General features: G+C 36.0%; 1 protein-coding gene and 1 pseudogene across 1 annotated transcript in view; one reads left to right on the top strand and one right to left on the bottom strand.

Moving 5' to 3' along the window:
- LRP1B (LDL receptor related protein 1B) overlaps positions 1 to 24,750 on the bottom strand; it is a 1,871,701-nt gene that overhangs the window by 273,108 nt on the left and 1,573,843 nt on the right. The window contains exons 56-59 of the mRNA XM_027765590.1: positions 21,819 to 21,947; positions 17,461 to 17,583; positions 11,520 to 11,660; positions 10,261 to 10,448 (exon numbers count right to left, since the gene is read on the bottom strand). Coding sequence (XP_027621391.1) covers positions 10,261 to 10,448; positions 11,520 to 11,660; positions 17,461 to 17,583; positions 21,819 to 21,947 — 581 coding nt within the window. The remainder of the gene's footprint in view (positions 1 to 10,260; positions 10,449 to 11,519; positions 11,661 to 17,460; positions 17,584 to 21,818; positions 21,948 to 24,750) is intronic.
- Positions 470 to 5,674, top strand: LOC102491245 (nuclear speckle splicing regulatory protein 1 pseudogene; annotated as a pseudogene).

Here is a 24,750-nt window from a genome sequence, read left to right as displayed (position 1 = left end):
AAAATAAAACGTACACTGGGTGCATATGCATGCATGCCCAAAATCCCAAGAGGAAAATGAAAAGAAAAAACTGGAGTGTGGCCATCCCCCAGTGGTTGTTTCTTTCCACTTTCTGTCTCTCTCTGTCTCTCCAGTGAGTGCATGTGTCCCATAGAAATAAAGTGTCCCATAGAAAAAAATCTCTCTTTTTTTTTTGAGAGGTTTTGCTATAGGGCATGTGTGCTCACCAGAAAGACCGAGAGAGAAACAGAGACAGAAAGCAAGAAATCACCCCCAGGGGGGATGGCCACGCCACAATCCCTTCTCCTCCATTCTCCTCTCATGATCTTGGGCACACACGCACACGTGCTAGAATGAGTTTAAGACACCGGGTCCGAGACTCGAACTGTGGTCGACTACATAGGAGTCCAGCAACATAGCCATTACACCAACTGCTGGTCCCACAAAAATCTCTCAAAAAAAGGAAAACATGAAGAAAGAAAGAAAAAATTCCACTGTCTATGACTAAGACAGTATTTATGATTAAAGATGGAGAAAAAGAATAGAAGGAGAATTATTTTAAATTTCTTTTGGGAAGAAGTTGGAAAGCCCAAGTATATTTACAACTTACTAAAAGCAGTTGATATCAGAAAAAAGGAACATGAAAATAATGGAAAAGAACATACAGAGAGAATGAAAAATGGAAAAGGGAAAATTTAATGGCAAAGAAGTTTTTATGACATCTGCTTATAAGAAAAATCTGCTGGAGAGACTTGAAGAGGAAGGGAAAAAAGAGAAAAGAGGACTATTGCACTGAAAACACTTTGGGATAGAGCTAAGCAGTAAGGCCTCAGTGGATTTTGTAGACACCTATTAAATCACACAGTTGTTGAAGAGGAAGTACCTCAATGCAGCTTTAGTAAAGTGAGAGTTGGGATAAAGAAAGAGAAATCAAAGATAACTCCAATGAAGCAAGTTCAGAAAACAGAATACCACTCGACAAATGCAGTCTCAAAACCTAGATAAGGACAGAGCATTCATCAATGTCTACACATGTTTTACCATCATCCTTCAGCTGAAATCCAGGCCAGCATTTGCACTGAGAAAAGAAAAACGAGCATAATCAATTCGTATCATTGTCACTGTCTTTTCCAATTGGAGATTCCTTTAGCATGACTCAAGCAAGAAAAGTATTTAAGAATATATAGATTATGGTGAATCTTTTTGGCCTCCCATCAATTAACCTTTAATAAGAATTAGATTATATAAAATTTGAGATACAAAAGTACTACCTCAAACACTTTCATTTAATCTGCTGAAGTTGGCAAAAGTGTAACAATCGACTTTTCTAAAGTCACCTGGTTAGACAATGGCAAATCTAAACTCAGAACAAAACCTTCAACTTGTTTTGTTCTTCTATTGCATGCTATTGTCTTTTTATAAGAGAATTAATATTTATACAGAGTTTTGCAAATTTCAAACATTGTAACATATGTTATTTCATTAGAGACTTAAAAGAGCCATGGAAGCACAACTTCATACCCAGACATGCTGACAATGTCTTAACAAACATATAAATGTTAACAGTTTCTTTTTTCTCCCAATAACTAATTCCATCTGTATTATTCATCTTTCCTCCAGCATGTCTATTGAGTTCTACATGTCTCTCTGATGAGCGTATGCAATGTTTACTCACTGGCATGTCAACGCTTCTACAAATGTCATGCCATGTATGTTCTGCTTTCCTAAAATTGAGTCACTGTGGTTGCTCACTATCTTTCAGTTACATTCTCACTCCTTGCCAAGTAGCATATGAGAATTATTTTTATAGTAAATGAACCTGTACTTGACCAGATGATTATGATTATACTGATCTTTACCAAGATTACTTAATGGTCTTTCGTGAGTTGAATGGATTTTTAAATTTTGAGTAAAACAGTGAGTTGTAAAGGAACTCTAAGTTAATAATCGCTGGCACTCAAGAGCTAGCTATAGGAGACATTTCATGTATTTAAGGGTAAAAGTGATGGAAGAGATTTGTGTCTATTGGGGAAGATATGAGTGCTCTATGTTTACATTATCAAATAATCAATGAACAATTAATTGAGGGGTAGAATCTTTTTAAAGTACAAGAAAATTATTCATTACTTGGAGAGGAAGAAACAAATAATACCAATTTAATCTTTAGTACTCAAAAGGCAAACATTACCTTTTCCTAAGTCCTTTTACAAGGAATGAATCCCTTTTAGGTCTTAGCACATTAATCATTTAACATGTATCTAATAATTAATCCTCAGCAAGAGCTCAATTCCTCAAATTCTCATCATATTTAAATATGGAATGATATTACTTTCCTTGAGAAGACCTATCCCACCACCTTGTATTACTAAGCTAAGAAGAGCTGATGCTCATAACATGGCCAAAATAATTGAGGTATTCAGTGCCAATAAACTGTACAGGTAAAATTGGTTAAAATGGTAAATTTTGTATCACAATTTAAAAAATAAATCTGACTAGATGACTATGCATATACTAATAATATTTACCAAGACCATTCAAGGATATTTTAATATATTTTAGTAAATTAATAAATTTGGTAATTTATTACATCTAAAAATGTCCAAGAAGTTATTTCTAGGAAGGAATAGGAATTAGATCACATGATCATGTTGTAAGCAAGCCAGAAGTCCAGTTGGCAAAAAGAAAACTGTTAAATCAAGAGCACTTTAGGAAGGAGATAGGAAATTTTATAAAATGTATTGCATTTCCATCAAACAATATTATAAAAAGAAAAAAAATGTGTCTCAGTTTTAATGGGGTTTTTGAAAATCACTTTGAATGCCAAATGTCAGGTTTGTAGAAGCACTGTGTCAAATAACTGGAATGGATCATAACACATTTATGGAAAGTGAATTCTTAAAGGCAAAATTGACTGCTGTTACTATAGTGTACAATTTCATAGAAAAGAGTATAAGGTTTACAGTAAGTTTTTACCACTTTGTTTATTGAATAAATTATTTTTAAGAAGACCATTTCTAAGGATTTTGTGAAGAAATAAAGGAAGGTGGGCTGAGGGACAGAGTGAAGCTTTTCTTTTTTTCCAAAAGCTTGGTCTAAGGTCCTGTCTTGCTTCCTACCCTGTGCTCGAGTTTATCCCTGGTGGATGCTCTCAGGGGCAATAAGAAAGACATTCCTGACTTTCTTAGAGGGCCATGTTCTTAGACACTCAAATCCTGATTCCTGCCCTATGTTTTCATTTTAGAAATTCTGTATTGAGAAGTCACAGAGAAAGATAAGGACTTATTTTGACAAGGAAAACACAGCTAATGCACCCCATTTTGCAAAAGACCATCTGGTTTGGGAATGGTTCTGATAATGAGGAGGAGGATAATTGCATTAGAGAAGTAGTTGAGAGAACCTAGATTACGAGATGGGATAAGACTTCCATGAGTGAGTCTTCAGCAGAAAATAGGCCATGAAATGGACACAACCAGAAATCCAGGAAACCCTTTGAAAAGATTCCATAGTGGGGACCAGTAGATAGCATAATAGTCATGTTGCTGGACTTCCATGTAGTTGACCACATTTTGAATCCCAGACCTGGTGGTTTAAAACTCATGCTAGGGCTGGCAGGTGGTATGGTTGTTAAGGATGCCGGACTCCCACATAACCGACTGCAGTTTGAGTCCTAGACCCAGCGGCTTGCTTTTGCACTTTCCCTCTCACTCTTGCTGTGTCCCTTTCTGGTCAAATTTAAATAAATAAAGTTAAATAAAATATTTTTTTAAAGAAAAAATAAAACGTACACTGGGTGCATATGCATGCATGCCCAAAATCCCAAGAGGAAAATGAAAAGAAAAAACTGGAGTGTGGCCATCCCCCAGTGGTTGTTTCTTTCCACTTTCTGTCTCTCTCTGTCTCTCCAGTGAGTGCATGTGTCCCATAGAAATAAAGTGTCCCATAGAAAAAAATCTCTCTTTTTTTTTTGAGAGGTTTTGCTATAGGGCATGTGTGCTCACCAGAAAGACCGAGAGAGACAGAGAGACAAAAAGCAAGAAATCATCCCCCGGGGTAGATGGCCACCCCACAATCCCTTCTCCTCCATTCTCCTCTCATGATCTTGGGCACACACGCACACGTGCTAGAATGAGTTTAAGACACCGGGTCCGAGACTCGAACTGTGGTCGACTACATAGGAGTCCAGCAACATAGCCATTACACCAACTGCTGGTCCCACAAAAATCTCTCAAAAAAAGGAAAACATGAAGAAAGAAAGAAAAAATTCCACTGTCTATGACTAAGACAGTATTTATGATTAAAGATGGAGAAAAAGAATAGAAGGAGAATTATTTTAAATTTCTTTTGGGAAGAAGTTGGAAAGCCCAAGTATATTTACAACTTACTAAAAGCAGTTGATATCAGAAAAAAGGAACATGAAAATAATGGAAAAGAACATACAGAGAGAATGAAAAATGGAAAAGGGAAAATTTAATGGCAAAGAAGTTTTTATGACATCTGCTTATAAGAAAAATCTGCTGGAGAGACTTGAAGAGGAAGGGAAAAAAGAGAAAAGAGGACTATTGCACTGAAAACACTTTGGGATAGAGCTAAGCAGTAAGGCCTCAGTGGATTTTGTAGACACCTATTAAATCACACAGTTGTTGAAGAGGAAGTACCTCAATGCAGCTTTAGTAAAGTGAGAGTTGGGATAAAGAAAGAGAAATCAAAGATAACTCCAATGAAGCAAGTTCAGAAAACAGAATACCACTCGACAAATGCAGTCTCAAAACCTAGATAAGGACAGTGACTCTGATGTTAGAGCAGCGATGATGATAAGATAGAAGAAAATAAAGTGCATTGCAAAAGGAAAAGGTCACAGAGACTTCAGAGAATTACTCGAATCATCACAGGAATCAGACTCACTCACAGTCATATAGTAACGAAAGAGGGTGTGGTACCATATGCCAGGAAATTCTTCCAAGTCAAAAAGACATGAGAAAAGGAAAGATGAGCACCAAAAGAGGCAATCCAGAGACCTGTTGAACCATGACCTTACTGTGACCATCGAAAAGAAAAGAAGGATTCCTTCAGACACAGAGAGGCCAATCACAGAGATTCCCAATGGAAGAAGCATGAAGAAGATAAACTAAGAAGAAGAAATCAAAAAGAAATGACAGAAAATAGAAAAGGGAGAAATATTTCCCAAGAGAGCAAGAAAGAGATTGGCAATGAAGTGATCATGACTGACAGGGTGAAAAAGGAGGAAAGAAGGAAGAGAAAGCAAAGGAAACACATATGAAAGTGAGAAAGGAAAGATATGAAAATAATAAGTACAGAGAGAAAAACAGGAAGTAAGTGTTCAATCTTTAGAAAGAAGTCAAGACAGAAGAAAAAGCAGCCCAAATTCAAGGACAAAGGATAAGTTTTATGACCAAGAACAATTCAACCAAATGAGAAACATAGAAAAGGAAGATGAAGAAAACCAAGAGAATCCCTCTAGTTCTGAAACATCACTGGAAACAAAACCCAGACTCACAGAGGAAAGACAGAGAAAGGCCAAGAACTAGAGGGACCCTCTGAGGCAGGGAGCAAGTCTGCAAAGAGAAGCAATGAAGAAATTGTAATGTCAGCTAGAGACAGTACTTGGCCAGACAAAGAGCCAAAGACCTATATTGAGAAGGAATATGACTGGTAGCTATCCCGATAGAAAGATGTATGAAGGAAGTACACAAAACAGAAACTTCTGGAACTTGCTGAATGTTACAGTGCTTCGGAAGATATTTTAAAAATTAATTTTGGATTTAGATCTAAATCAAAAATCAGTTATTTTATCTGCAATATTCAACTGAATTTATATATAGAACCTACTTACCAATGCTAAATCTTCATTATATTAAATAAGCCATAAATACATGCTAGATCCCTATATGCACATAATGAGGAAAATTGGTTCTACTATAACTATTAGAAAATAATTTTAAAAATTATTCTAATGCTGCCTTTACTGCAGAAACTGTTTCATAAAAATCATATATCAGATAAAAATATGTGGATCTGGACAATGAAGTAGAAAGTACAGTTTCATGCTTTAAAATTTATATGAAATTATAAAATGTGAATCACACATTTTGTGAGAACAACTTTAGTCTATGGCATACTTGGCTTACATGAAAATAAAAAAGTGATATGGTTGAAAAAAAAAAGAGAAAAGACCATTTTCTTCTTAATTCTTTGCCCTAATTTTTGCAAAAATATTTCTGTTTCCAAATAATCAAAGGACCCCTGTAGAAAATTCTTTTTTTTTTTTTTTGAAAGTTTTTTCCTATAGAGTACGTACACTCACCAGAAAGACAGAGAGAGAAAGACAGAAGAGAGAAATCACCCCTCAGGGGGGATGGCCACACCACAATCCCTTCCCCTCCACTCTCCTCTCGGAATCCTGGGCACACATGCATGCTTGCCTGGCATTAGTTTAAACCACCAAATCTGGAACTTGAACTGTGGTTGACTACATGGGAGTCCAGTGACTTAGCCATTATGCCTACTGCTGGCCCCATCTGTAGGAAGTTCTACAGATGGGATTTCATAAATTTAATAAAATAAAATAATATTTATTTATATTTTCAAAGTTAAACCATGATATATGTCTACAATTAATAAAAAGTAACAGCTTAAAATGCTTTTGCCTTCACCTAAAAAGACATTTTTTTACAAAAAGTGACACCTATGCAATGTCATCTTAATTTTTCTCATAATTCACAGTTACATATTTTCCAGATTTATATTGATTTTGTAAATAAATAAAAAATCAAAATTTTCTAAAGAAATAAATAGCTATCCAAAATATTTTCTAATAGTTTAAGAAAAAATTTACTTGTAGTTTTTAAGTGAAATTTGACACATATTAATTATTGTACTTTCAATGTCCACATTAGAACATTTTTCCTCCCAGAAGTACATTTATTTTTATATGGTAAATTATCTTTCCCATCAAAATAAGATTCTTGCTTTAGTTAAGTGTTATTACTCCCCTTTGAATCATTAAATATATGTATTTGTTTTACAGCAAATGTGAAAATTGTTCAGTCCATAAGGTCTAAACTTTGCTTTTGTAAGCAATTTTCATTTTATTGCAGAATTTGAAGCATGATTTCTTGTCATGTTCTGCTGATATTGCAAGGAGATATAGGTTACTGAGTAGTTTTTCCCATTCTCTGGAACAGAGAAACCCATCAACTGACATTTTTAATCAAAAGAGTAGAAACATATTCTTGTATACAAGCTTTTTATAAATTTAACTATAAATAGTTTCATATATATATATATGTGTGTGTGTGTGTGTGTGTGTGTGCGTGCATACACTCATACATATATATACTTATAAACTTATTTACCTACATATACAAATACTTAACATATAGTATGTATATATATAACTATATGTATGTGCATATATATGTGTATCTCCTCCACACAGTGAGTAAACTATCTGGTATGAATCTTCGCTTACATCTTTAATTTACAATTCAGGTTTAATCTTGAATTTTTATACTGGTCTTGTTTCCTTCAATAGATGTTTTATTTTATTCCTTAATTTTGACATGTGTGCATATTTAAGACATTATTCATAGCAATTCTGCTGAGTACCATGTATTCACACACATTTTGAATGATTATGTGCTTTTGTCTATTTTCGCTAGAACTCTCAGTTTAGTCTATGGCCCCTTAAAAGAAAACAAAGTAAAGTGCTGATATTTTAAAGGTATCAGTAAAGGATATTTCTCAGTGAGGAATTTTTCAAATCTTTCAAGGAATTAAAGTAGTATGATTTAACATGTTCTCCTACATGGTATCTTTTTCTACCAAAAGTAGTTTTCCTAATAAGATGTTGTGCATGAAATACTTTGTTCATGCAAGCATTTTATATCATTTTAAACCTCGTGTTTGAGGTTACGTCACAAGGTATCCATTTGATATTCAATAATTTTTATATTTTACCACCAAGGTCGCTGTGACAGACACTAGGTGCACACAGAATAAACAGATTTAAAATTTATCACATAGAACATAGCTATGTGAATGTCTATATATCTATATAGTGTATGTGATGAATCAACATGTGCATAAGATTAAAAATTATTTATAAACCTGTGACTTAAAATTTTAACTACAATGTTACCTGCAGTAATTCCATAACATTCTATGATACATTCCTCGATACATTAAAGTATCTATATTGATACTCCACTATTTACTCAATAATATTTTCCCCAGCTTCATTATGTCTTAATATATTTACTGCCCCAAATAATTATTTTATGCATATTAATCTTGTTATAGAGCTATCCTGGCTTTTGTTTTGTTACTTTCAGCCTATAACATTGTGCTTGTACACGAGTCCATATGTGTACTGCAGTTCTCTTTATGTTTTTTTGTTACACAGAACATGTGCTCATCAGAGAGGGACAGAGAAGACAGAGACAAGGAGAGAAAAAAGCCCCCCTGTGCAGAATGGTCACAACCCATCTCCTCCAGCTTTCCCTTGGTTTGTGATTTTATATATATATGTGTGTGTGTGTGTGTGTGTGTGCATGTGTATGTATATATATATATAATCTTTTTTTCTTAATCTCCTTTGCTTTTTCTGCAGATGCAAATGATATTATAGTTTTTAGGTTAGATCTGTATACAGTTTTACCCTGATCAATGTAGTTAAGTTAATTATGATATCACAAATTCAGAGATTAAAAATAGCAAGTTCGTTGTTTAGCTGAATTGACTATTAGAGAGAATTGACTTGTCATAGAATGCTAAAGCTGATAGGGAAAAATGCCCAACATCTTGGCTATGTACAAATGATTTCTCTAGCATCCCTTAAGGAAGGTCATTTAGTCAGTGCTTAAACACATTTAGTAATGATATGTAAGGTAGCTCTTTCCAATGTAAAGAGTTCTAATGTTTTTCTTCCTAGAAAACCAAACACATTCGATAAACACAAAAATGGAAAGTTATCTGGTGATCATAATGTATATGGTAATGCCTTTGACTTGACTAATATGGATTGTATGGGAAAATCCATAAAGTGTGAAGATTTATAGTGATTAAATGCAAATAATTTTTTAAATATAAGTCTTTCTTATATTAAACTGAATCTCCCAACTCCTAAATCTAGCCTTTGAAATAACTCAGACTACATATGCTTTCTAGGCTAACACTTCATATATTTGAATATAGCTAACAAGTCATTGTTCTCAGCAAAATTTCTGGACACATGCTCCAGAGTCTTCATGGTTCTGGATGTACAAATTTGGATACACTCCAATTCGCCAAACCTCCTGTTGAAAAAACCGGCATGCCCACAAATGTCCACAGTGCCCCTTTCTGCATTCCGATCAGTAGCACCGAATTAGAATTCACAGCGGTTCTCAGTGGCATTAGCCTATTAGACCACCTCTGTGTTTTATAGAAGTCATATCTTATTGCCAATTCATACAAAACTATTGCTTATTAAAAACATTAATTTTCAAATGAATTATTCCTAATTAGATTTTCTCATGCCTGCATAATTGATTTTAACATAATGCACAATTTTTTGTTTTAATTTGTGTTAGATTACATCTACCATTTCAAAATACTAAAATAGAGACATTTTCAGAAACTATTACTATCAATCAATTCTGTCAGGGAAATGGAACTAACAAAAAAGCAATTAGGATATTAGATATGATTCATTTTTAGCGTTAGTGTACCTGCACCCCGTCCTAATAATTTATATTTTCTGATTTTCCTGGTTGTGTATATAAAAATACAGTTTCTTAGTGTTGTAGTAAATAAAATATTAGCCCATTTTATTTCAAAGATGTACAGGAAGGAAAATGATGAAAGAAATGAAAACCTAAGATGCATACATAATTTTACAGCTATTTAAAATAGCAGTATCATCTCTAAACACTGTGCTTTCTTTGCCTATTTTTTCCTTATGCTCTGAATATATTAAAAAATACTTTGACTTATTTTTTCTCCTTAGCTATATTTTCATAATTTTTATATCACATTAATATTATGGTTTCCTTATAGATACACTCTCCATTTAAATAGTTTTACTTAATATTATTAAAATTACTTAAAGTGTAATATTATTAAAAACTAAAGAAGTGTTTTAATAATATGATGATGCCTTTTAACCCAGTACACACAGCTATACTTGGTTATATAGTTATCACTACCTCAAATTCTCATGTGTCATATCATTTGCCATTTCTGATGAGTACCTACCCCTACCTTGTAACTGACGGGAAGGTCCTGACAATCCTGAGAACATCCACTGACTTTCTTACTCAAACATTCATTTATATGGCAGTTTCTCTCATCTGAGCCATCGCCACAGTCATCCTTATTGTCACAAAGACCTCTGCTGGGAATGCACCTGCCATTATTGCACATAAAAAATGAACTGTTGCATGACTGTTCTGAAAAAAGAAAATAAAACAAATGGAACATAAAGGGCATGTCATTTTTTTTATACTACAATTGTTGAAAACATTCACAAATATAATAATGTATCTGTCAAAATTATAATAAATATATGTACATATGAAATGCTTTATATTCAGTGTAATATTTTATACATAAAGTATAAAAAAGCCAAGGGCAAACTGTACATTCATGTGCAACATTTAATACAAACCTAGCTTTGCCATGAAAATTAACAATCAAAATAAGCATCTATAGTAAAATTAATGGGCTAGTTCTGTCTCATCTATATGGTGAAGAATGAGTTCAAAGGCATAATGATAGTTTGACATTTCCCTCAAGCCATAGGTCTGTGAGAAATTATATGTCACTAAAAATTAAGAATCTAGAATAAGTAGATATTCCTAAATTCTTTTTCTTCCTGGAACTGTAATACTGACATTTTTAAGTCAGGGCATAAAAAGGACATCGGTAGTGAATAATTGGTGTTCCAAATATAGCTGTGGAAAGGAGTTCAGGTTTTGCAGCTACTCATAACCTGAAGACATGAACATTACTCATTATCATACATGCTAAAAAAGACTATTAACATGTAAACTATGTAGGAAAAAAACAATTGAGTTTATTCTAAAATATATGCCTGAATATGCCATCTTTGGAATAATGAAATAATAAATAGACCGAGTTTGCATGTATATTTTGTGAGTGTGTGTTTATAAATGTTTAAATGATGCACAATTTATTTCACTTTGTCTAAGTAAGAACAAGACGATTTTTCAGTGAATTTTAACTTCTCTATGTTTCAATTTTCAAATAGACCCACACAGGGAAATTATCCTTATATAAAATGACATATTAAGAAAAACTATTAGTCTTGAAGAATGGAAGGGATGATAGGATGATGCGTTTATCAGGATCATTGCCAGAAGCTTTACCAGCAAAGTTACAGATATGAACTTCTAAAACTAGCCCCCAATCGTAGTGGAATACAAGGATCCTCACATGTTGAAACTAGAAACAATTACATGCTATTTGGAATAAACAGAGTATCATATATATTTCTGTACCTGCACTTTTACACTTTGGGTTTAAAGGTGCTTCATCAGAATGGTCAGGGCAGTCAAAGTCTCCATCACACTGCCATTGAATGTTTAAAAGACATCTTCCATCAGCACAGCTAAATTCTTCTGCACTGCACTGCCGGTATCCTGGAGACAAAGAAACATTCTAATTTATATAAGAAACATCCATTAAACCTTTATCTTCTCAATGCACATTATATCTATTATAACTAACCATTTGGGTTACCCACACTCTATGGGAAATGTTTCTCATTTCTTTCCTGGCAGTGTTCATAGCAGCAAGAGGTATTTGTGATTTGAGGACTAGGGTGGAGAAAATGTATAAATAAGGCTGTCTTTTGTTTCTAGGCATGGAGACAAGTATACAATACTCTTGACTATATTTTCTCTCTTTACCTATTGTCTATATACTACAGATTTCCCTTAGAATGGAAGACAAAAATCAAAGCTATCAGAAATTTTTTCTGTTACCTTGTGAAGCATGGTAACAGAACATATGGATGAATTGCTTCAGAGCTATAATTGTGATTCTCAGAAGCTCTACTATCATGTTTATGTTTAGGAAGCAGTAGTCAAAGTATAAAAAAAAGTTAAATTAATTTTTTTTTTTTGGAAAGGTTTTGCTATAGGGTGCGTGCGCTCTCCAGACAGAAAGAGACAGACAGAGAGATAGAAAGCGAGAAATCATCCCCCAGGGGGGATGGCCACGCTGCAATCCCTTCTCCTCCATTCTTTTCTCGGGATCTTGGGCATGCACGCACATGCGCCTGGCGTGAGTTTAAGCTACCAGGTCCAGGACTCGAACCACAGTTGACTATGTGGGAGTCCAGCGACATAGCCATTACGCTAACTGCTGGTCCCAAATTAAAATTTTTAAATGTCAATTTATAGAGCAATAACACAAAAATTACTATAAATCTCCTATTTTGATACTGAGTCATTAAAAGGCTTTATTCAAATTACTGAATGAGCCAATCATTTCTTAATGTTTAGGTCTATGCCTTTTTGTAGGACTTATCTTATTTTTAATGTTTTTATAATGTATATTTTTCTTTTTATGAGAGAGATATTTTTGCTATAGGGTGCATGTGCTTACTAGAGACACAGAGACAGAGAGAAAGTAAGAACCACTCAAAGAGGGAATGGCCACGCTGAATTCCTTTCTCCTCCGTTCTCCTCTCAAGATTTTGGACACACATGCACATGCACCCTGTATTAGTTTCAAGATGCTTAGTCAAGAACTTGAAACAGTCAACCATGTGGGAGTCTAATGCCTTAACCCCTATGCCACCTGTTGGGCTCCAAATACATACTTTTCTAAGATTGTCAATTAAAAAAAATGTTTGTGCTAGAACTTTCTGATAAATCTGGGTAAATATCCACTTTTGGAGAAGAGTAAAGGTTTTAGGTTTTTAAAAAAATAAATTTTCAATAAAAATGATGCAGTAGTAATTCTATTGAAATACGTGCTTTTGAATGGTAAAACTAGACAGATATAAAATATTTCCAGTTTCCCAGGAACTTTCCCCTCCCTTTCCTTCATTAGCTCCTTTTCCTCAGTCAGTAAATGCATTAAGTCCTGCCCAGCTGATTACAATGAAAATCCAAGTACATATCTCCTAATAACATATTTTTGTTCTTCCCTATACTGTCCAATCTTATTTCTCTATACTCAAGTCCAGGCTCATGTTTGATCAGACAAATCTCATTTCTGCAAAATATACTCTCTGAAATTCATCATAGAAATAACAAACAGTGGGTCCAGAAGATGGTATAATGGTTACGTTGCTGGACTCCCACATGGCCACAGTAGTTCAAGTTCTGGATTGGCAGCTTCAAATTCATGCCGAGCATACATGCATGCAGGATTGTGGTGTGGCCATATCCCCTGGGGTTGAATTTCTACCTTTCTGTCTCTCTACCTCTCCCTGTGTTTCTGGCAAGCACACACACTCCGTAGCAAAAGTATCTCTAATAAATAAATAAATAGAAAAAAGAGAGAGAAATAAAGAGAAATAAAGAAAGAGAAAGAATGAACAAGCCCAAGTATCAAATTCAAAGGAGTCCCAAATTCCTACTTTGCTTTCCTGTAGCACCTGATGTTGTTAACCACACTGCCATAGGAAGAATGACCTATCATCTGGGTATCCCCATTCATTGCCATTGTTTGAATGACATCTTTATGCAGATGGTCACCCAATTAATACTACTTGTCCTCCTCAAATTTTTGGTCTCTAAAACTTTATTTTTATCTACATCAATATATAGGTATGTGTATATATATATGTGTGTATATGTATGTGTGTGTGTGTATATATATATATATATATAAATTAACATTAATTATATATATATATACACACACATACACACACACACACACACACACACATATATATACAATTAAATTTTGACAGAGGGTGTGTGCCCTTGCAGACAAAGAGTGAGAGAGAGATTGAAAGCACCTGCTAAGAGGAATGGTCATGCTACAATCCCTTTTCCTTCATTCTTTCTTTTGGGATTTTGGGCATGCAGGCATATCCACTGGTTTGCTTCCCAAGCTGCTAGTCTGGCACTTGGGATCCAGTCACCTTAATCTCTTTTTCTCTTTTTTTTTTTTTTTTGTTTTTAGGGTGCGTGTGCTCACTGGAAAGACAGAGAGAGATAGAGAGATAGAAAGCAAGAAATCATCCCCGCCCCAGGGAGGATGACCATGCTGCAATTCCTTCTCCTTTCTCTTCTTGGGATCTTGAGCATGCACGCACAGGCACCCGGTGGGAGTTTAAGCCACCAGGTCCGGGACTCAAACCACGGTCAACTACGTGGGAGTCCAGTGACATAGCCATTACGCTAATTGTTGGTCCCACCTCAACCTCTTCTCCATGGGTTGATCCTACTAGAACTAAATGTTCAAACATTTGCTATATAGTTCTATGTGATTGTTTGATTAATAATTTATATTCAAAAGTACAACATAAAATTTTTATTACACTGGAACCAGTAGTTGGTATAATGGCTATGTCACTGGACTCCCATGTAGTTGACCACGGTTCGAGTCCCGGACCCGGTGGCTTAAACTCACACTAGGCATGTGTGTGTGTGTGTGCCCAAGATCCCGAGAGGAGAATGGAGAAGAAGGGGTTGTGGCATGGTCATCCCCCCTGAAGAGTGATTTCTTACTTTCTGTCTCTCTGTCTCTGTCTCCCTCCAATGGGGTGTGGTTATGCCCCTATCCCTTTTCCTCCATTTCTCTGTCCTATTTGTATGTACACACCCACATGCTGGGCATATCTCTCAATTGACCCAGTAAGGATTCCAACCACAGTTGGCCATACTGGATCTGCCTCTCTTAGCCATTAAGTCACAGGCCTGTCCAGAACTGTCCCATTCTACACTTCTAGTTCTCCATTCCCAACCTGGTTCAGGACCAATGACATCATTAGTCATCTGAACCTTGTAAAAACATCCTAATTTATTTTTGCTTTTGGCTCCCCTTCTTTGTGGCAGTATTTCTTCCACGATCCTGGATGTGGTTCCAAAGCCTACAGATGATGATACATGCACTTTTGTACGCGTGCTGATATACGTGCTCGTAACTCAGGCTGACTGGGTGCATCTCCACATGGGGGCCCTGTTGGGGTGTGCATGTCTCTCTCTTTCTTTCTGTTCCTCTCTAATGGGAGAAATAAAAAAATAACCTTTTAGAAAGCATAAATCTGACTGTAACATTCCTTTCCCACTTCAAAACGTGTAGTGGCTTCTGAATGGCAAACAAGTTAAATTTAAATGCTTTAATGTTATATTTCAGGTTATTTTTTTTTCCAGGCTAATTTAACTTTTTACTTCAATTTACCTCAAGGAAGACTAATTACTATTTCGCAGCCATGTTGATTTCCAGGTGTTTGTAAATACTTATAGAACATATTGTACTATGTACCAGAACTGCTTAAAGCACTTTGCAAGTATTATCTCATCTAATTCTCTAATGTTCCTAAGAGTTAGTACTATTATTACAAACATTTTACAAAGGAAGAAACCAAGATACAGGGAGGTGAAGGAACTTTTCCAGGTGAAATAACTAGCAAGTGACTTATTCAAGAACTGAAGCTGTCTTGTTCCAGGGTCCCCCCCGACTCTGATAATCACTGTCTAGTATCTAAATATGATTTCCTCCAACTAGTGTTCCCTGTTCTGGTTCTTTAATGTCTATCTTAATCTCTTAGCTCTCAGCCCATGTATTATGATGCTTATTCTTATCTAACTATATATATATATTGTTATACTAAGAGTGTATATATATATATGTGTGTGTGTGTATATATCTTTAATTTCTTCAACTGGGATTTCTCTCTCACTCATTTCCACATCAACCAAATATAGTATCTAGCAGAGGGGAGATACAAAATCAGACATAACTCTGCTTCAGATTTCTATCTTGAGTTCTGATGCAACTTTTAAAAAACCACATTAAATGCATGACTTAATAGTAAAGTAATCCTAAAAACTAAAATCCACTGATTTCTAAGACCAAAACTATAGAAACCACAGAGAGTATGGAGGGTAGTAAATCTGTGTCCTTTCTTGAGCATTAATGGAGTCCACAGCTTTTAATTATATGGATTTATTCATTTCTATTTAAATATTTCATAAAAACAATGGGTTCACATGTGACCTTGACTGAGTATTTTTTCTACATCTGTTTCTAAGACAATAGTTATGCACATGCATGGATGTAAAACAGCATTTCAAAAAATTCATAAAAAAATGGCATTAAGGTATAAACTCATATTGGTGCAAAAATGTTTTGAAATCTATACATAGTTTTTTTATAGTATGCATTTTCTGTGAAGTTTGTAAAATATTTGTACATATATATAATGGTTAGATAAATATACACGTACAGACAAAATAAATTTTATAATAATACTGTCAAAATGTAATACATCTGTATGGGGATAAAAAGATAAAGCAAAGAGAAATGTTAAGTATTCAAATTATCAGATAACTCAGAATAGTATTCCTTTTTCTCACTCATATTTTGTTTAGCTATGACATTGACTAAGCCAGTCATATAGTATCTTTAATATAATATGTCTAAGTACTTTTAAATACTTAAAACTAAAATATTTTTATAAATAGTCTCTGATATGGCTATTGATCAGAATACACTATTATGAGTAGGTGTGGTTTCAAAAAAATTGCATAACAATGTTAAAGTTCAAGAGAAAAATAGGGCATCTGTTACTTACTCAACTTACTACCCCTTAATGACATTGAAAAATAGGTTGGGAACCACCAGTTAGCATAATGACTATGTCGCTGGACTCCCACGTAGTCAAACGCGGTTCGAGTCCCGGACCCGGTGGATTTAAACTCACACCTGGCGCGTGTGCGTGCGTGCCCAAGATCCCAAGAGGAGAATGGAGGAGAAGGAATTGTGGCATGGCCATCCCCCCTGGGAGGTGATTTCTCACTTTCTGTCTCTGTGTTTCTCTCTGTCTGTCTGGCGAGCACACACGCCCTATAGTGAAAAGCTCTCAAAAAAAAAGAAAAGAAAGAAAGAAAAATAGGTAAGCTGGCTGGGAACATGGTGGTTAAAGCAGCTGTATCCCACATGATAGACTGCATGGCTTGAGTCCCAAACCTGGTGGCTTGAAAAACACACCAGGCACATGTGTGTGTGTGACCAAAATCTTGTGAGGAGAATGAAAGAAAGGGGATTGCAGCATGGCTATCTCCCTGGGAGGGGTGATTTCTCACATTCTCCACCCCGTCTCTCTCTCTCTCTATGCTGAGGGCACACACCCTATAGGAAAAACTTTTTTTAAAAAGTGTGTGTTTGTTACATATTTATACATTCCAAGAGTCATTTGAAAAAGACTCTTGGCCTGAGAAATTCCTCCATGAAAGACTTAGATCTACTCACCACACTGCACTGACTCATCAGAGCCATCTCCACAGTCGTCATCATGGTCACAAACAAATTGTTTGGGAATGCAAACTTTATTATGGCACATGAAAGCATTTTCATCACACGTATTATTGGGAGCTGAGAGAGACATCACAAAACATAGTTAGATAAGCATATATTGTTTCTTCTCACATCTTGAGAGTTTGGAGGCTGTTTGAAATTATAGCCAATAAATAACAGCTATTCAAAAAATAGAAACTGTGTATATTCACTATATTAGATAATCTAATAATGTCATAAATCTTAGAAGGCATAAATAAGAATATATATAATCAAAAGTTTATGTATTATGAATTCAAATATTCCAGAGTAACCCTAAAATTTCAGGCCATGTAGCAATGTCTAAATGTGCTGGATATAATTTCAAAGGTTCAAAATGGGGGAGAAAATCACTCAGCCATAATGGTAGGCGTTTTTCCTCTATTCATGCTGGTATAGTGCAGTTAAGAGAGAGATATATTGCTTCCTTGCGTAAAACGGCCCTGGAAAGACCAGCAAGTGCTCATGTTCACAATGGAAGTGAAAAGGAAACCAAGAGGGCTGAGAAGGTTCCTGTTTTTGAAAAGAAAATGAAATGTTAGACTTCATGAGCAGGGCATTGAACTAAGCAAAGATCAAATCTATGGGGTAACGAGTGCCACTGTAAGTATGCCAAAAAGTAGGAATACTGCTACATGAAACAAAACAGCGATCCTTTAGGAATACTGCTCCGTGAGAGTAGCACTCCAGCAAGTGCCCTCGCCAGTGGGGAAATGGTTGATCCAAATGTGCAATGAAACGCCAGCAAGAGTGCAAAAGAAGGTAACTTGTGCAGAAGAAATATGCTTTAATATCATATGCATACAACATTAGATATGAAAGGACCATTTCAATATTTTCTGGGATCCTTTCCTATATTTAAAGGGTAAATGCTATGTTAGAACGCAAGGTTTAAAATATCACAAATATCAAGAACTTGCTGGATGTAGGGACCAGCAGTTAGCATAATGGCTGTCGCTGGACTCCCATGTAGTCACTCACAGTTTGCGTCCCGGACCCAGTGGTGGCTTAAACTCACACCAGGTGTGTGTGCATGTCTGACCAAAGATCCCGAGAGGAGAATGGAGAAGAAGGGATTGTGGCATGGTCATCCCTCCTGGGAGGTGATTTCTTGCTTTCTGTCTCTCTGTCTCTTTCTTTCTGGCGAGCACACACCCCCTATAGCAAAAACCGCTCAAACAACTAAACAAACAAACAAATAAAAAACAAAACAAAACAAAAACATAACAGAAGAACCTGCTGGATGTCATTGTAGAATACTCAAAAGACGAAGGCTTTGAAGAAAGCAGTGCTGCCTTGTTTCCTTGAGGAAGGCATTTCAGTACATCTGTTTCTTCATCTGTTTAGTGGGGATAATGAACTCTAGCTGATAAATTCCTTGTAAGGACTATAAATTTCGTGAACTGAACGTGCTCATTTTAGATAGTCGGTAAATTCCTAGGTACTCTTTAAATTTCAAATATAATGCTTATTTTTGGCAGATCCCCAAAACAGTTCACTGTACTATTGTGGGAATTCTGATGACTTAGTTATGCAAATAAAAGTGCCTATGACAATAATTTACATATAATATGCACGTTAAAAAAATTAGATTCTTTTATTTTCTCTCCTCCATGTATTAATAAGCACTTTCCTCTCCATGAAGCACCTCTTTTTTTCTCTGCCATTCCATAAATTATGTTATTTTTTTGAGAGTTTTGTTTTGTTTTTGTTTTTGTTTAGTTTGGTTTGTTTTTGCTATAGGGTGTGTGTGCTTGCCAGAAAGACAGAGAGAGACAGAAAGAGAAAAAGCGAAAAATCACCCCCCAGGGGGACATGGCCATGCTGCAATCCCTTCTCCTCTATTCTCCTCTCTGGATCTTGGGCACACATGCACATGAGCCTGGCATGAGTTTAAGCCGCTGGGTCTGGGACTCGAACTGTGGGTGACTACATGGGAGTCCAGAGACATAGCCATTACACTAACTGCTGGTCCCAAATTATGTATTTTTTAACAATACTACTTGTTTTTTAAATTTTTTTTAGAGGTTTTTGCTATAGGGCACGTGCGCTTGCCAGACAGACAGAGAGACGGAGAGATAGAAAGCGAGAAATCACCCCCCAGGGAGGATGACCATGCTGCAATTCCTTCTCCTCCATTCTCCTCTTGGGATCTTGGGCACGCACGCACACGTGCCCGGTGTGAGTTTAAGCCACCGGGTCCGGGACTCGAACCGCGGTCGACTATGTGGGAGTCCAGCAACATAGCCATTACGCTAACTGCTGGTCCCAATACTACTTATTTTTTAAAAATACTTCCATGAGTTACCTAGGATTTTTTAATAATAGTTATATTATAATTTCTAATTTACATATAATAGTTCTACATCTTTGTTGTACATTATATTTCATTGTGATGGCCAGTATCTATATATATTATGCTAATATTTAAGTTATTATAATTGTTCTTCCATATGCCTGTCGGTTTGCTATTTATTCCCAGACTGCCCTAGAGCTCATCAACCAAAGAATTTCTACATTCTTCTCAGTAATTACTAACATAGAGCAAATAGGTATACAAAAAGATTTTTTGAATTTGATCAAGTAAATTTATTTTCTACAAATGAATTTTTAAAAACTATGTGGAGTCCATGCAGAAACTGCATTTAAAATTGCCTATGATATGCTCAGCTCAGTGTCATGTGCTGCTAAGACACATGATCCCCAGGCTGGGACTCTGTGGGAGACCTAGGTTTGAGTCCTGACCCAACCTAAGGGCCAGACATGGTAGTATGCTCCTGTAAAGTCAGTGACTAGAGTAGGTTGAGGTAGGAGGATTGTAAAGTTGAGGCTGGCCTGTACAACACAGCAAGATATGTCTGGGGGAAAAAAAAGCCATATGTGATGGTACAATCAAATGGTCCCAGCTAGGAGGCTGAGGCAGGAGAATTATAATACCAAAATACTATTTTTAAAAAGTCTATTGAAATAAAAAACCCAGAGTTACTAAAAACTCCTTTAACTTTGAACTGTATGACAGCTTGAAAAACTCAAGTGGGTTATACCAATTCTAATACATGAATTATTCTTTAAAACACTGAGCAACAGTGACTTATTCGGCATTAACACTTTCAGGTCACTAGAGTACAATTTGCTGCATTTTAGCATAATTTACTTAATGGTACCCATGTGGTCCAAAAGTGTTAATATGCCTCCCAGAGTGTTAACTTGCTACAATAGCAACAGCATACTGGGACCATCTGGATCCCTGAACTGATGCATAATCCTTTATTATGTAGCCCTCAGTGGCCTCATTGACCTTTACAGACACACATATCAGCTTCAAGATCAAAGTGATTTATTCTACAATAAGCGTGAGTTCTGTGCAAGTAAGCTTGCCTCAAAGTTTCCTTTTTTTCTTTTCTGTTTTAATTATCCATAGTGTATACACACCCACATACATACACACTTACATTGTGGATTAAAAATACAATGTTTGGAAGGCGAAAAATGCCAGGTGAAAGATGATTGGCAGAATTCACTTTACCAAGTGGAGTTCACAACACTGTCTCTGATAAATTGTTCAGCTCAACAGGTCCCCTGTGTGACCTTGGGATCAACTTTCAAATATCCATTTCTTCCCTTGCAGATCACACAAAGGAATATATTTACATTTTTCTCTTGAATAATTCCCTGAATATTTCCTAGGGTGACTAGGAATCAGAAACTTAGTAAATTGTCTGACCTGTAAAGGTGTTCCTCTGATCCCACAGATTCATTCAGCTATATCCATACTATTTTTACCTGACCCAAGGGTTAATATCCTATCTGTAGGACTAATAGGTGTTTACTGACCTTTTGATCAGTAGTTATTTAGGATCAGAGCAGCCATTTACAGAGTATCTGTAATAGGCAATCTAAACGCCTTCATGGGGAGCGGTGGGTGGGGGGTACAGGGGGCCAAAACCACTAAAAAGAAAATCTGAAACCTTCCACACTCACACACATATAGCATAGATATATTATCTCAGAATTGAATGATAAACCTACACTCATCAAAATGGTTTTAAAATGGGTAATCCCGCTGCACATGTTTGAAACTCTCTGAACAGCAGTTAGAGAGACGGCTGAACCTACTACTATGACAACAACATTGCACCTGATTGAGTCTAAGACTGCCTATGGGACAAAGGATTGGGAAAGTGAAGGGAAATGTGGTATGGTGAGTACTACAGAAACAAACAGCCAAGCATACTGCAGCAGCGTTCCGTGACAGCCCTGGCAAGTGTTCGTACCGCAGCCTGCTGTGGACAGTTCATCACTTCCATTCGGACAGTCCCTTTCACCATCACAAAGCCAGTGTCTGGGCACACAGGCGTGGGAGCCCTGGCAGCTGAACATGTCGGCAGCACAGGTTATGGCACCTGAAACTCAAAGAAAAAATTTGTGATAAAAACCACTGTGTGTCTGCTGCAAAATACCTTTTAGGCTCCCCATAGAAAGAAGGGGAAGCAGGAAGCTACTTATACGGAAGAAATATAGTTATCTGAAATCAGCAAATATTATCCTTTCCCTATATAACTCTAATCATTTATGTGTGTGTATGTGTGTGTGTGTGTGTATAAGAATACCTTCTTTTCTAATTGAGAGTGTGATACTTTTTTTAAAGAAACATGATAGAAAAAATGAGTTTTCCCTCTCTTAAATGTAATAAAGTAGGGACCAGCAGTTGGCATAATGGCTATGTCGCTGGACTCCCATGTAGTTGACCACAGTTCAAGACCTGGACTCAGTGACTTAAACTCATGTCAGGCGCATGTGCGTGTGTGGCAAAGATCCCGAGAGGAGAATGGAGGAGAAGGGATTGCTGCATGGCCATCCCTCCTGGGGGGTGATTTCTCGCTTTCTGTCTCTTTGTCTCTCTCTGTCTTTCTGGCAAGTGCATGTGCCCTATAGAAACAAACAAACAAACAGAAAACCTCTCCAAACCAAAAAAAAAAAAAAAAAAAAGTAACAAAGCAATATCATAGAATTGTGAATCAACTGAGATAACATTTAGAAAGGACTAAACCTATAAAGATATAATAATAATAGAAATAATTTCATTTTTATTGTTAAGTGTTGAACATATTAACTCATCCTAGCTAATCTTTGTAATAGCTCTAATCCAGTAGAATTATTATTAGTCTAATTTCAAAAGGAAATTGAATCTCAGAGAAGCTGGAAAGTCTGCATAAAATCAAAAGCAGCAAAGGGTTCCTTATTCTGAGCTTAGGGTCAAAATCCTTTTATCCCTAAACTCCTTCTCTTAAGCATTGATGTCATATTGTTACTCCCAATCTTGTATGGCTGAAAAGAATAAATGAATGTCTATTTTCCTTGCTTTTACATACTTAGTGAATAACATCTACCTTTTCTCCTCTCTATTCATTCAATGTTCCTTTAGTTGTGTAATGATGTTTTTCAAATGTTTAAAGCAGGAGAGAAAAAACCCACAATTTGTTGACTTTGACTGTAAATACAAAGGGTCTTATGTAGTTTCTCTTGTTTGATCTTCGTGTCAGTTTTTGAAATCATCCTCTCCTGGAATGTTGCCCTCTCCCCTTTGATAGTTATAAATACCAAATACCTTGTTCATATGAAATATTTCTTGAGTGAATCAGTAACATGAGCCCCCATACAGTTTTTTTTTTTAATTTCCATTTTCTATGTCCAAAAGCTACCTATAATAGATGCTAAAAACCAGATGTTTTTAGGGCTAGTCTCTGGTGCAGTGGTTAAGTGATTTGGGGGGCAGTTGGACTTTACATGACACACAGCAGTTCAAATCCTAGTCCAGGTGGCTTGGAACACATGTTGGATACACATGCATGAATACCCAAAATTCTGACAGGATGGAGAAATGGAGAAAAAAGGGTAACTGTGTGCCTCATTGGGCGGTTTTCTCGACCCCCCCCCCACCTCTGGTGAATGCCCGTAGCCTTTGGAAATTTCAAAAAACGACAGAAAACCATGTTTTTAAGAGTTATTAATTTTAATTTTAATTTTTGAGAGGTTTTTGCTAGAGAGCGTGTGCACTCACCAGAAAGACAGCGAGAGACAGAGAGACAGAAAGCGAGAAATCACTCCCCAGTGGGGATGGCCATGCCACAATCCCTTCTCCTCTATTCTCCTCTCTGGATCTTGGGCACACATGCACATTTGCCTGGTGTGAGTTTAAACCACTGGGTCTGGGACTTGAACGGTGGTTGACCACATGGGAGTCCAATGAAACAGCCGTTATCCCAACAGCTGGTCCCTAGAGTTACTAATGTTTAAAAATATCTCTGAAAATATGACTGACTACAAGATGGAAATGTTTGTTTCCAAACATTTAAAATAGTGACCAATACATTTTAATTGAATTTTATGTCCTTACTTTTCAGCCACAGAATTGCTCTGAAAAGAACATGCTTTTTAATGCATGTATTGATTATAGGTGGCAGTGGGGAGCCAAAATGCAATCTTTGGGGGAAATTTTCCAACATAAATACCCTGGATATACCATAGCCTTGAGGAAAGGATGGCAAGTGAATGTTGGAATGCCCCCAGGTAATTCAGATCTGCCAATTTGACTGAGGATCAGTGCTTTCACAGAATGCAGAGTAATTTGGTATCTATTACAAGAAGAAAACTGAGAACAATCTATTAAATAAATATTGCTTCCATTTAAAAATAAATTTAGCCACTAACAATGATGTGTTTAGTAATTTATATGCTAAAATTAGCTTCCTACAGAAATTATTTTCCTATTACTTTTTACTATGTACCTTTTCAAGCTTGCCATAAGAAAATGAAATATTTTTACTAGTATACTTTCAATTCAATGTTTAATTTCTAGAGTGTAGTTACTATTTAGCTTGACATTTCTTTATAAACTACATTCTTTCTACCAAGGAAATTTTGATAAATGTAAAACTCCTTTCTGCTTCCCTATTATCACTTTAATTTGTTCTGAAACTAGTCATAATAGAAAGGGCCTTGATTTGGTACTCGAGAAATCTAATTCTATATGACCTTGGAGAAGACTAACGTCTAAATTCCCTTGTCTTTGAAATGAGGGGTATAACTAGATAATTACTAAGATATCTCTAGCTATAAAATGGCATAAGGCTCTTCGCAGCTAATTTTCTGGCTCCCTCGACAGTGTTCAACAGATTCTGTGTTAAGAACATGCCAAAACATTAT

The sequence above is a fragment of the Tupaia chinensis genome, unplaced genomic scaffold, assembly GCF_000334495.1.
Source record: "Tupaia chinensis unplaced genomic scaffold, TupChi_1.0 Scaffold138757_1, whole genome shotgun sequence".
NCBI classification, from domain to species: domain Eukaryota; kingdom Metazoa; phylum Chordata; class Mammalia; order Scandentia; family Tupaiidae; genus Tupaia; species Tupaia belangeri.
Note: the sequence above shows the minus strand (reverse complement) of the source record. Positions and strands in the feature narration are given on the sequence as shown.